This window comes from Artemia sp. Qi Xiang Cuo, chromosome 13 (assembly GCF_049724085.1).
Source record: "Artemia sp. Qi Xiang Cuo chromosome 13, ASM4972408v1, whole genome shotgun sequence".
NCBI lineage: Eukaryota > Metazoa > Arthropoda > Branchiopoda > Anostraca > Artemiidae > Artemia > Artemia sp. Qi Xiang Cuo.
This window is the reverse complement of record NC_142806.1, coordinates 4,601,659-4,615,994: the sequence shown is the minus strand read 5'-3', so window position 1 is coordinate 4,615,994 and position 14,336 is coordinate 4,601,659. Positions and strand designations below refer to the sequence as shown.

The 14,336-nt window shown below is 35.7% G+C and overlaps 2 protein-coding genes across 2 annotated transcripts in view; one reads left to right on the top strand and one right to left on the bottom strand.

Annotated features, from left to right (window-relative positions):
- LOC148944863 (uncharacterized) overlaps positions 1-14,336 on the bottom strand; it is a 156,738-nt gene that overhangs the window by 139,381 nt on the left and 3,021 nt on the right. The window lies entirely within an intron of this gene.
- LOC148944864 (uncharacterized) lies at positions 8,990-9,652 on the top strand. The gene has a single exon (XM_089098870.1). It carries the CDS (start codon positions 8,990-8,992, stop codon positions 9,650-9,652), a length of 663 nt encoding a protein of 220 aa, XP_088954996.1.

Genomic DNA, 14,336 nt, shown 5'->3' with positions numbered 1-14,336 from the left:
ACAGAAATGCATATAAACAAATTTTTCATGCATTTTGTTAAGTTCTTTTGGTACTTTAGCCGATAAACACGCGAGAAGAACCGCATATAGAATGCCAAAGATCCTAATGAAAAACAGGTTTCCGCTGCCTAGAAAGGTATTGCTCACGCTGTGAATGATATTTAAACTTTAGTCTTTTGGGGTTAAAGTTGCAAAAAAAGTTACCTAGATTAGGTTAGGTTACGTATTCAATATATGCTATGCTTTACCCTCACCCCCCTAATGTGCAAATATATAGCCAAAATTTGTTCATAAACTATTATATTTCCCTCCTATTTTGTTTTATTTCACTAGCATTAACGAAACTTCACTTCTCGCATGTTTATCGGCTACTAAATAAGTACCGTTCTTTTTTTAATACCCCCCCCCCCCAGCAAAATCCTAAATACGGCCTAGCTGGCAACACTGGTCGAAATCGAGTATTTATTATCAATTTCGTAATCTTGGCGACCTGCCACTGAAAAGTTGGATCAAAGCACCAAGCTGCTTCATATGTATGTATGTGTCATATACCCAAATTTTTTTCTGCTGTTGTCTAACTTAGACAATACTCTTACTCATTATACTGATGAAATTTCATGGAATGGTTAAGATTGGAAATCGTGCCAAAGTCCTAGTTCACAGACAAATTTAGCCAATTTAAAGTACAATCATATAACTAGCGAAAGTGGCTGCTATAAAGCCAGAAATTAAGGAGTAAACAGCCACAATTTAGGGAAGAATATCAGATAATTCGTCGCAGAACGATTTCTAGAAATACAAAATCGAATAATTGAACGTTTAATATTCCAACCCCCCTCTGTCTCTAAAATAAATAATGTTTGCTAAAATGCCGCCGCAGTGGGACTGGTTACTTTTAAAATTTGTGTACGCCATTTGGCACGTGCCATGCAGTGCGGTGTCTAACCGTGATGCGGAGCACGCAATGCGTGTCGCTTCAAGTGGCATTCTGAGATGTACGCCCCATAGTGAAGCGGGGAACCCTTCGGGCAACACATTTTACCGTAACAAAATTATTGTCAACTTTTACAGAACACATGATTTACTTTTACATAACCATGGCCCAAATTTCTACGACAGGGCCTTCGAAACGCTATCCTGAGGTGAAAGAAGGAGATATTGAGTATCATTTTCAGCAGTGTTATTAACAGTTACTTCAGGGTCTGGGACCCCATATCCATTTTCGAATGGCAAGAATTAAATGGGGAGGTTTTCCATAAATTTTACCCCTCCCCAATTCCTTGTGATTTATTACCCTCTTGAGTATAGCCTATACTCCATTTAATAGTACAGTCTACGGTCAAACCGTGATAGCAAAGCATTGCCCAAAATTGTTGCAATTTCGATAAATATTACTTTTTCTCACTCTCAATCTATCAAAAAGCCAAAAAAAAACTTACGAGATCTAATAAAATGTATAGGAGAGGAGGTCATTGAACAATCTTGAAGGTCTGAAAATTTTCTTCCAAGAAAATCGCCTTCATTTCCTAAATACTGGGATAGTTTCGAACAGCTTTATCCTTAGTTTATATTGTTTATCCTAATGTTTATGGTACTTGTCTAAAATCCGGTAAGCACGCGAGTCCGGTAAGCAAGTGAAGTTTCGTTAATGCTAATGAAATAAAACGAAATAGGATAAAAATATAAAGTCAGAAACAAATTTGGGCTATATATTTGCACATTAGGGGGGAAGGGTGGGGGTAAAGCATAGCATATATTAAATACGTAACCTAAGCTAACCCAGCCTAGGTACCTTTTAGTCCCCTAAACCCCAAAAAAACTAAAGTTTAAATATGGTTCCCGGAATGAGAAACCCTTTGTTTATACAGCGTCTCATATGAATTTCCGGGTAATGCCTATCTGATCTTCGCAATACAATTCTCGCGTGCTTACCGGATTCTAGACAAGTACCACGTTTATTCTGAATATTTTTCCTTTTTGTAAGTATATTATATTATTTTGAGAGTTCGACTCGGCTAAATTAAATATTTAAATGAAAAATCTGATCATGCTTATTGCAGGGGTAAAAGACCATTAAACTTCACTTCAAACGCTCAATGTTGAGTAAAACAAACATTTTTAAGTGAATCTCCTCCCCTCTCCCCTCACCCTCGATTTAATATTAAATATATAGTTAATTTTACTAATTTTGAATATTTTACTTGTATATATGTTTTTATTAAATTCCTAAAAAAAACTTTCGTTCGCTACATTAACAAAAAAAAAGACCATTCCAATAATTCTCTTCTTTCTTATTATTTATTTAATTTCTTACATTTAACTCCTCCTTTGTAGTTTTATCAACCATTTTCTCTTCTTTCTTGTTATTTATTTCATTTCTTACGTTTACCCCCCCCCTTTGTAGTTTTATTAACCAGTTTAATTTCTTTATAAATTCTCCTACTTTTGATTATTTCTAATCTTTTTAGCATGCTGACTTTATATATTAAATCAATTACATATATTAAATAAGTAATGCATCTTAAATAAATTGATTACTAATTATTCAATGAATATACCAATTGATTAATTAATAACAGATTGGGCACCCTGGCATTTCTTAAAAATGTGCATAAGATGCTTAAACTTGTAACTAATCTGATTAATTTTAGTTGACAAATTGAAACCCGTCGAAACCTAATAGGGGTACAATCCATCCTGCATAATAATTGGTTATGTCCTTAAACTCCAGTAAAACCCGTTCGTTCGTTTTATGCATACATACACAAAAGGTACAAAACCAACTAACTCGGCCCCGCTAGCTCGGTCGGTAGGGCGTGTGGTTGACAAGACTCTGATTCGAGTCCCACCCCTGACATATTTTTTTTCCTGTCAGAAAAGGATTTAGATTGAGAATATACTGTTTTTGGGTGAAAGTTAGATAAGTATTAAAAAAATTAGACTATTCTACGCGTGCTAAGCCATAAAAATTCAATTAGGCATGGGGGGGGGTCTTTTCTGAAATAAGCATTTTCAAGGCTATACTTTTGGTGAGTCTGTCCAAATTTTACTCTTTTTTTTACAAATTTTACTATTTTGTCTGATGGCTGTAGGATCAAGTTGGAACTTTCATTGAAAGTTTTGTTGGGGGAGGGGCAAGGCGAATTTGAATTAAGTTTTTAGGGAGAGGACGAATAATATTGATCCAATCCTAACAAAAAGTATACGCCGGTGTTTTGTATTTTCATAGATGTCGTCTTAACCTCTTGCCTAAAGATAAGAACCTAGATATGTTCCCACAAGTAACTATTAGATGAAAAATAACAAGAAACATGGGAGCTATCAAATTTGTAATTCATTAATCCACGCGTACGCTGTTCACTCTGAAATAACCAAGAGTATCACAAGTATTACAATATACTCTGTATACAAGTATCACAATTATACTCTGATCAAGAGTATCACAAACTGATAAGTGAGAAAACTGTCTGAAAAAAAAAAATTAAGATCATGTGGCATTACCAGAAAAATCACAACGTCAATTATACAAACATAAATGAAAAACACTACTTAAACCTTCAGCTTTCAGCTCTTAGCATTGGGCCAAAAATAAAAGAACCCCTTTCCCCAAAAGCGCACAATAAATATTTTTGTGCATATTGTCGTTTTCAGTTATATAATAGCCCAACAGTTTCTCACCAACATTGCTCTTGTTCATGTTTGATCTTTTATAACTGTGGTGAGGAAAGCAAGTTCATTTTAAATTTGCAAATTATTTAATGGAACTCTCAACATGGACAAGTAACTCTTTCTGCAGAGAAAGTATCAATTGGTGAGCCACACAAACATGTGGTGCACTGAGACGTACAGCGGGTGACGAAAAGTGGACACCCCCTGGGAAGTTTCATGCATTACCATTTTGCTGTAGTCTGGCCACAGTTGCTGTTTTGTTGCATAAAATGGCCAAACTCAACACATTGTTGTGGCATTATTTACTTTGTTACTTAGCATAGCCACTAAACTATAATTTCCCTTTCAAACGAGTCCTCTTTTGATCTTTTACAACCATTAGTTTGATATAATCACCCCCGGGAAAAAAAGCATTTCTGCAACTGCCTTATCAAGAAAATGTAAAATTCCGCATTTTTGTAGATAGAGAACTGAGACCTTCAGTCTAGTATTCTCAAAAACATTGAATTTAACAGGAAAATTTTCACAACGATCACATTATTTTTGGGAGCTGACTCACAACTTTTCCATGAATTGTGAATGTTAGCACAATTCCTATGCTTTCAGTGTTTTATTATTGTATTTTGTGGCGTTTGAAGTAGTTTTTTTAGTATAAATAAAATGATGGGTGATTGGATCAGCATAAAACTCGGGGATTCATTCAAAGTACATGTTGCACTAAGATGATGCAACAAGTCCTTTGATCAGATACTTAGGTGAATGACATCGACTACAAATTAAGTCTACCACAACATAATCTACATAAAAAATCAGCTTAATTACGCAGTTTAATTAGGCAATTACGCGGTAAAATATTAACACAAAGTTATTTTAGGTTTAGAAATATATCATAAGTTATACTTATGATATGTATCACAAACTGATAATACTCACTGGGGTGGAGCGTCAACGCTCCACCCCAACCCCAAAAAAAAATCCAAAAAAAAATTTGGCAAAAATTTGGCAAAATCAGCCGAAATTTAGTCACTTAAATTGGACTCATACAAAAAGAGACTAAATCATCAATCAGTTTAAAATTGCAACTATTCTACTAAGCACAAATACAAACACTTAGAAAAAAATACAACAAATATATCTTAACTACTGGGCCAGTACCAACAACCAAGGATGGTTCAACTTTGTCAAATGGGAATTATAGGCACAAATTTGATTTTCCACAGCTATAATGGGGTCAGCAATGCTGAATTTTCTAACTAGATAAGAATTGCAGGTCCAACTCATTTAGAACAATAATATTTTGTCATCCATAACTTCTGGTCAAAACCAAGGTTTTTGACTAGTCATTTGGTGAAATGCTTAGGTGAATGGCATTCAGGAAAATACAGCCCAAATTAAGTTTACCACAAAACAACCTATGTAAACATGAACAAAAAGTTTGTGTTTATTTATTACATCTGAACAGTAACAGTAAGCATTAACAATATATTGTAAGTTGCATTGATCAAACCTAATAGCCCCACCCCTGGATAAGGTCTTGAACATGTGTCTCATCTACCAAAAAAGTCTGGAAAAATTTGCTCAATTTTTGGCAGAAGTAGACAGTAAAAAAAAAATTATTTGTCATTATGGAGTAGGCAATGATTATTAACTAGGCTATAGTAGGTTTGAGCTAACTTCAACATAAACAAAAAATAACAAATAGAATGCTTAACAAGGAAATTACAATGTTTGGCCATTGCCAGAGTAATATTTTCTTTAGGTAAAAACATACTGGCATTAATTCTAGTTAGTACAGTTTTATTCTACAGTAGTACAGTTAATTCTAGTTATTACAGCTGTCAGGTTGTTTTGGTAGGAAGGAACAATGTGATGATGACAGTTGTACAGTAGATATTTCAGTCCATGGTAAGTTTGCGGTATCATTTCTAAGGAAGTGAGATGAAGCTAACTTAAAATATGTTCATAAGTAGCAAGTAAGAACCATGGACAATCTTTAAATCCTTATTGCATTTATCAGGTTTGAACAGTCTCATTAGTGTTGTCAGGAGAACCATGAACAACCCTGAATGAGCCCTTTTTGAATACTCTTGATTTTAGATATTTGGTTAAACAGTTTGTGGTAATAAATTGTAAGCAAGGAACTTTGACAAAAACTATAGTAATCAAAACTTTAAATAAAGAACTTAGATAACAATTAATACAACAAAAGAATTAGCTTTTTATGATGATTCTAAATAAATGGGATTTATTAGGCAAAATGTTAACCATGAAAAGCTAAAAGCCTGAGAAAGTTTGCCTCATTTTTGAAAAAGGGGAAAATATTCCCAAAACATCAAATTCAGCATGCCAGTGTGTCGAGGTTTCAAGCTCTTGTCTACAAAGACATGGATTTTTTGCACCAGAAGAAAGATCAGAGATGTGGGTTTCTTTCTTTTGTTTTTCCCCCAGGGATGATTGTATTAAACCAACAGTCCTAGAAGATCAAACACAGGCTCATTTCAGTGGAAATTAAAATTTCTAGTGCCCTTTTTAAGTGACAATAAAGATTGGGGGACAACAAGTCTCCCCACCCACACACACCTTTTCCCCCAAGAACATCTAATCAAAATTTGGAGATAGCCATTTGGTTTAGCATTATTGAAAGGTCCAATAATTATGCCTCTGGGGATGACATGATCTCTCATAGCCTTTGGAGAAAGAGTTTTAAGTTGTGCAGTTTGCCTAATGTTTACATATACCATTTGTTATTGGGAAATATATGGAGACTTTCTGAGAGGGGGAGACAAATTTTCTGTATATGTGGGGGAATTTGTGGTATGCGGTTAGAGAAGGAAACACGTTAAGAAACAATTCATACTTCTGCAGAATAATTGTAACTAACACATTTTGCATGCAGCCCTGCTATAATTTACCCCCAGCCCCTTAATGTACAAATATAAAGCCCAAATTATATATTTCTCATATATTCTCTCAATGCATCTGTCTTGTTTCAACCTATGTACCTGTAAATTGTGATGAAACAAGAACCAGAAAAAAAGTGACAGAATGCATAGGAAATTATTAATTTGGGCTATATATTTGCACATTAGGGGGATTGGGGGCAAACTATAGTGGGGCTGCATGCAAAATATGCTAGTAACAATTATTCCACATTATAACCACACAAAGAAGTTAGGGTGAATCAGGGAAAGTCCGACAGTGGGGTAAGTCCGATACCGACCTTCAATTTGTCTATGGTCCATTGTTTTTGTGAAAGGCTTTCATATTTTCTTCTATATTAGTAGCAGTAGACAACAGTGCCATCAACTTCTGGTAGAGTTAGTACGCCTTCTGTTCAGAGGGTTTTGAAGTTTTTTGGACGGCGTTTTTTAGGAACACAGGTAACTGACTTTAATTTAACTTATGCAGATTATAAAGTAAGAGAGATAGAGAATTTTTTTTCCTTTCTTAGAAACTAGAAGACCAGGAGCATCGTCCTGATTTTTTAAAACAAGCTAATGTTATGAGTTGAAGAGATAAGAGGGGTGTCGGACTTACCCCCGAAAAAGCCCATCTGGGGAAAGTCCGACAGGTCAGTCTTACCCCCTACGGGGGACGTTTGGCTGGGGTGTCGGACTTACCCCATGTTACCAAAGATGGATATTTTAAATGGTAGAACAGATTCTAAGCTTTGGATAATAAAGGTTGAAGCCAGTAACCATCCTTAGATGGCTCTACTAACTTAGTGGAATGTAGTGCTATGTTGATCATTCATGTTTTGCAGTTCTGTGCCTGGTTTCGTTTATCTTTCTCCTTTGTAATTTTTTTTTTGTCTTAAAATTTACTTGTGACCTGCCGTGCAAAAAGTGTAGCAAAGTAGAAATGCTACTTGGCATGTATCAAATTTGTTGGCAGATTTCGTCTGAAAATACCCTTTTTACGTATAAAATAATGTTTGCTCAAAGAAAAGGTGCCAAAACACAAGTCGTGCTCCGCCGTGCAAAAAGTGGGATAGCATAGTAGCAATGCTACTTGACAGTTTTCATGGCCTAGTAAAATTTGTTGGCATTTTTTTTCAAAAATACCAGTGCTTCCACTATCCCTAAATTTTTGGGGATTTCCCCCAAAATCTGTCTTCTCATAAACATTCTCAAAATTGGTTCTCCAAAAATCCCCTTTCTTTCAGGGTTGCCACCCCTAGTGATTCACCACTGACGACAATCCACCCCTAGTAACTATTACTATCAATTGACTTGAAATAATTTTTCCACTATTTTCAAAAGCTTATGTCTCAATTATTTACTACACATCAAAACCAGACATAGATCATTGAATTACTGACCTTTCTTCCTATGCTAGTAAAAGTATACTGACCTTTTTATAGTTGCAGTACAGTGATCAATGAATATTAAGAATGCAGTTGGGTGTGTATTATTTTTATAATACCAATATCATTGGAGTGTACAACTCAATCCATAAACTATCAGCAGTAATCTATAGACTGCATACTTGAGACTTTGAATACTATACACCATTAGCATTATTAGAGTAAATATGAGACAGTACTTTAATATGATTAAATAGGATTAAGAAAACTATTGATATTTCTATCTAAAAGCCATACTAAGTTACATTTGTTACTTTTCTGAAAATTTTACCTATAGAAATACTTCTTGCTCAAAGAAAAGCTGTCAAATCACGGATTTTGCTGCTAAAGTGTTGGCAGCTTTTGGAATTCTGCTACTGGCAGTTTTGGAATTTTTGCACACCTGCTTGTGACAGGTTTTCGAATACATTCATCAATTCATTCATAATTCCTCTTCAAATAAATTCATCCATTCATTCATAATTCCTTTGTCTTTTCTAGATGCCTAGAAATTATGTTCGGAAAACACAACGCGGGGTTGGAGGAACATATGATGCAACTCAGCTACAAAACGCGCTAGCAGAGATATCTTCAAAGAGAATGTCTATGCTACAGACTTCGAAAGTATTTCAAATACCGCGCACTACCTTGCATGACCATCTTATGAAGAAGACAAAAGTCAAAAATACAGTTTGTGGTGGAGGGAGGAGTCAAGAAATTCTTGCTGAAATAGAAAAGAATATGGCTCAGGGTCTCCGAATACTTTGAAAAGTGGGGCATAGGTCTCAGCAAGCAGGAATTTTTTTGACCAAGTCCAAGACTATCTCATCAAGAACAAAGTTCAAACAAGATTTAAGGACAACCAACCTGGTCATGACTTGGTGGGTGGGGTTCAAGTGCAAAAACAAAATTTCACTAAAGAAACTAGAAAGGTTAGAAAACAAAAGTCTTTTGCAGCAATCTGACCCCTTCATAATGTATGGTTTTTATGAGCTGTTGTATGAAACTGCCACGGTGATGGATATTCTTGACAAGCCCCAGTGCTGGTTTAATTTGGATGAGGCATCTTTCTGCAGGGATCCTGGCAACACGAAAGTTGCTGGAGCCAAAGGCTCACCAGCCACTCGTAGAACAGGTGGTAATGGACGTGAAAATACAACTGCCTTGGTTTGTATCAGTGCAAATAGAGAAAAATTCACACCTTTAATAGTTTTCTCTGCAAAGAATACCTGGACCTCATGGATACCTGTAGATGGAGCTTACCCTGGTGCATCTTACTCATCTACCAATAAAGGGTGGATGACGTCTGATCTCTTTATGAACTGGTTTGAATTCCAGTTTCTTCTTCATGTAAAGGGAAAGGCACTTCTCATCTTAGATGGACATGGCACACATGCTCTTGCAAAACGTGTAAAGCTTTCTCTTGCTCTTGCAAAACTTGCAAACGAAAATAACGTGACAATTCTCAAGCTAACTCCACATGCATCCCACATGCTTCAACCTCTCGATAAAGTGGTTTTCAAGGGAATGAAAGTGTCTTATGATCAGAATCTCTCGAAATGGCAGAGGGAGCACCATGGTAACATTCTGTCACAGAAGGATTTTGTATGTCTCTTATCAAAGGTATTTCACTCCTAGTCTGATTGAAAAGTTGTTCAAAGCAACTGGAATCTTTGATCAGAGTGTTCCAATGAGAGTAAACCCATCCATAATTGACCAAACCAAGTTTGAACCTACCAAGTTGAGACGCTATGCACAAATAAAAAAGGAGCAAGAGGAAAATTCAGGCACATCTAAAGTCACAACCACTGTCAACACTGAACTAGAAAAAATTACCTTTTCTGTTACTTTTAGTCCAAGGAAGTTGTTTGGCAACCAATCAAAAACTTTTGAAGAGATTCTTCTTGACTCAATCAAGCGGCCTGACCCACAATCAGTTTCAGGAATAGAAAAACAGAAGAAAATTGCAAGAGAGGCAGAAGTGATGACATCAAAAGAACATCTAGAGGTGCTTAAGAGGGAAGAAAATCTGAAAGCAAAAGGCAAAGGGAAGAAGAAAAGTTCAGATGGGAAGGGTATAAAATCGAAAAAAAAAGTTTTTCCTAAGAGGGAAGCCAATAGAGATACGGGTGATAGCGAATCAGACATCAGCCTTGAACTTGGCTCTGATGAGGATGATCAGAGTATTCAAGATACTATTCAAGAAAGTGACAGCGATGACAAGGAGACACCCAGTAAGCAAAAGATTGTTCCCAAGCTAAATGAGTACTATGCAGTTAGATACGATGCAAGGAATGACGAACAAGGTTACATAGGAAGGGTTCTAGACTTTCCTGACGAGGAAAAAGTTAAGCTCAAGTTTCTTCACTGCTTGAGCCTTGCCACCTAATCTTTCAATTGGCCAAAGAAAGACAATATCGATACTGTGGATGACAAATACATTTTGCAGGACCAGTAAACTTAGTGGGAAAACCGGACCGTTTGAAATACCCCAAAACCGTCAAGTTATTGTATCGTACAAGGCAGTTACTAACAAGCGTCAGTAGATCTTTGTTTTATGCCCATACACGTAAGCTACAACATCTATGAGTAACTTTTTGTATCTGGAGTCAAACCGTAATTTGTGTGATATGTTTTTCTTTTTTTAAATACAAGCAATCATTTAAATTCAGTGATTTGTGCACCTTGGCTATGATACTTGTAACGTTTATCTTTTGGGTAAGTCCGACACTGTCGGAGTTACCCCACAGCAGCAGAAAAAGTATGGTCTGGCCTTTTGATGCCAGTCAGTTTGACATAAAAATTGTTTGCTTATGGACTTATAGTGATTCCTCGATGCCCTTTAAGATGGTGAAGTCATATTATTTTTGATATATTGTTGAAAAAAGCTAGTAGGATCTGTTGCACTTCCCCCAAAGCTGGGGTAAGTCCAACATAGCAGGCTGCACCAACTTTGAGACCTGGTGATGGGCTACAAGCACAGTATATGGGAAAATCAGAAAGTGAATAATATGGGAAACTGTTGTAAAAAAAAGGTTGATAGAAGATGATATGAGATACTCATAAAAAAAAATCTTGAGAGTCAATTTAACAAAAAAAACATGTTAAGGTGTCGGACTTTCCCCGATTCACCCTATCAACACTAGTTAAGTTATTGAAAAGTGGTTAAAAACATATCACTAGTTTATAAATAAGTTGTTCCAGAGCAGGCTAATATATTCCAAAAATACTAAGGCTACTTATAAAAATTCAAACCTCATTTATTAGGCAACTCAAATATAAACCATTTTCCTACTGTTTTCCACTTAAGGGTGGAATTTTCAAAAACCATTGACAAAAAAAAGTGCTGAATTTTGCAATTTGAAACTTTGCCAAAAACACACCCTTTTGGAAAATTCAGTATTTCTGACCCCATTATAGCTTTGTAAAAGCAAATTTTGTGTTTATATTTCTGGTTTGACAAAATTGAACCATCCTTGATTGTTGGTACTGGCCAGTAGTTAAGATGTATTTGTTGCAATATTTTTTTTAAGTGTTTGTTTCCATGTTTAGTGTAATTGTTGCAATTTTAAACTGATTGATGATTTAGTCTCTTTTTGAGCAAAGTCCAATTTAAGTGACACTGGTTATTCTCAATCTTGGTGCAAATTTTTCTCTGATAATATATTGTGTATATTATTAACAATTTAACTGTTTATTCATTATCTATTCTATTAAGCAAATTGTTTTAAGTAAAGAAATAAAAAATTCTGTGATTGAATAATTTCCTTGTTTCTGATGTTTATGCATATTAGAGTAACACAGTGCTTTTACCTTAATTACCTTAATTCGCACTTCGGAGCAAATTAAGGTCTATACTGGATCTGGTGTGCTAATTTTTAGGGATGTGCGTCATCCCCAAAGTCATAATTTCCAGACCTTTCAACTACGCTGGACAAAAATGGCTATTTCAAACGTTGATTAGATGTGTTTTGGGAATTTATGGGCGTGGGAGGGGGAGAGGCTTGTTGCCCTTCAATAAATTTTGACTATTAAAAAGAGCACTACCCCTTTCAATTTCCAGTCAAATGAGCCTTTTTGACTATTAAAAAGGGCACTAGCCCTTTAAATTTCCAGTCAAATTAACCCTATTTGAAGTTTCTACAAGAACTCCTTTGATATGAAGTGCCCTGGCCTAAAAAAAAAAAAAAGAAAAAACATAAACAAATAAATAATAGATTGCGCCCAAATTGCTCTTTGCTTAGGCAGCGCTATTGCACTACCTATCATCTACTGATATTAAAATGACCTGTTTTTGGAATATATTATTCTTGAACAACTTATTTATAAACTACTGATATGTTTTTAACCACTTTTCAATAACTTGACTAGATTTGGTAACTACTTTGTGTGGTTACAAGAATGAAATACCTTTGGGACCCCTTTAAGGGCTAGGGCTTTAGGGCTAAGGAAAGAAGGAAAGGATTTTTTTAGCCCCAGGAGCAATTATTAAATTATGAAAGAGCATGAAAAAAGGCATCAAATGACATTTTCACTTTCATCTCAGCTAAATTATAGGATCCACTGCAAATTTACCATACCTTGTCCCCCCTCCAAATGAGGTCTAAAACTGCTACTGCTCATAGGGGGGATTGTTTCAGTTGGCTTAAGCTATAATTGAGTGCCCCTTTAAAAAAGGAAGAAATTTCTAATTTGGGGAGGTTTAATTCACTGAGATAGGCTAGGTCCAATTCATGTCCAATGTGTGGGAGAGGTTAATAATGATTTAGAGTCTAACCTAGTAGGCTAAACAGGAGCAGGGCAAAAAAATATGGGAGCAGGGCTAAACAGGGAGCAGGGCAAAAAAACAGGAGCAGGGCAAAAAATGAAAGAGGTGAAAGAGGGAAGGTATGGGCAGTGGAAATTATGAGGAGCAAATGCCAATTCATTATTATGAATCTGGGAATAATGTCCATGTGGCAATGCAATAGCCCATAGAGTTTTTTTTAAGGAACTGATGATTGGCTTAAAATTATAAGACAAGGTAAGTTTTTTGCAAATCATATTATTGACTTACACATAAAGTAAACATATCACACAATGCCTTTTTTATGCTCTTTCCAAATATAATAATCATTCTGGTAAAATTTTACATCAATTAATTTTGGCTATCTTGGAAAGGGGTTGGGTTAGGAAAATAAACTTTCAGGGATGGGTCTACATGCTAAGGTATGTCCTGGGAAGGTACTTCAAAGTACCTACCTCTACTCCTCCCCCCTTCCTCTATATAATACAAAGTATTGCACATTACTAGTTGTTTTAGCTGACATTTCATTCTATATTATTATCATAATTATAAATCACTGCTTGCCTTACACAACTTCAGCTTTTTTGTTGGAAATGTATTTTATCCCCACCCCTAGGCTATATATACCAATTCAGGGTATATATTTGCACATTAGGGAGATGGAGGTAAAGTTTAAATTTACCTCCCATTTACACCAAAAACAAAATTTGCCCCCACCCCCCTCCTAATGTGCAAATATATATCCTGAATTGGTATATATAGGGGTGGGGGTAAAATTCATTTCTGACAAAAATGATTATTATATTTGGAAAGAGCATAAAAAAAGGGGTCAATATCAATTCCAACTTTTATTTATGCCCATCTTCTTGGCTATCTTCAACTCAGTTCTGGCTTCCGGAGAATGGCCATCGCCATGGAAAACATCCTTGATTTTGCTGCTATTCAAAAAGGGAGACCCAGCAGATCACAGTAATTATTGACCAATATCTTTAGTACCTAGTCTTAGCAAAATATTAGAAAGAATACTAGATGCTAGATTAGCTCATTGGCTAGAAAAATATAGGATTTTGAAGGAGGAGCAGGCAGGATTTCGGGACGGATATAATGCTATTGATAGGGTCTTAGTCCTACAGGCGCTTGTAGAGAAATATGCAAAAGGGAAGAATAGGTTGTATGTTGCATTTTTAGATCTAGAAAAGGCCTTCGACAGTATTGATAGGATTTTCCTGTGCTTAGAACTGTTAAAAGTAGGCTTACCAAGACTTTTCGTTAGGATTCTAGCTGATATGTATAGAAAGACATTTGGTATAGTTAAAGTTTTAGGGAAGGGATTATCGTCACTGTTTGAAATTAGAAAAGGAGTAAAACAGGGTAGTAGTAGTTTGCCTAGGTTATTCACGTTTTATACAACTGATATTTTTGACTATTTTAAAAAGGTATGGGCCCTTTCGACACTACTAGGGAACCTAACGTTATCTCTGTTGCTTTTTGCTGATGATGCAGTGTTGATAGGCAAGTCACCAGAGGAGCTCCAGA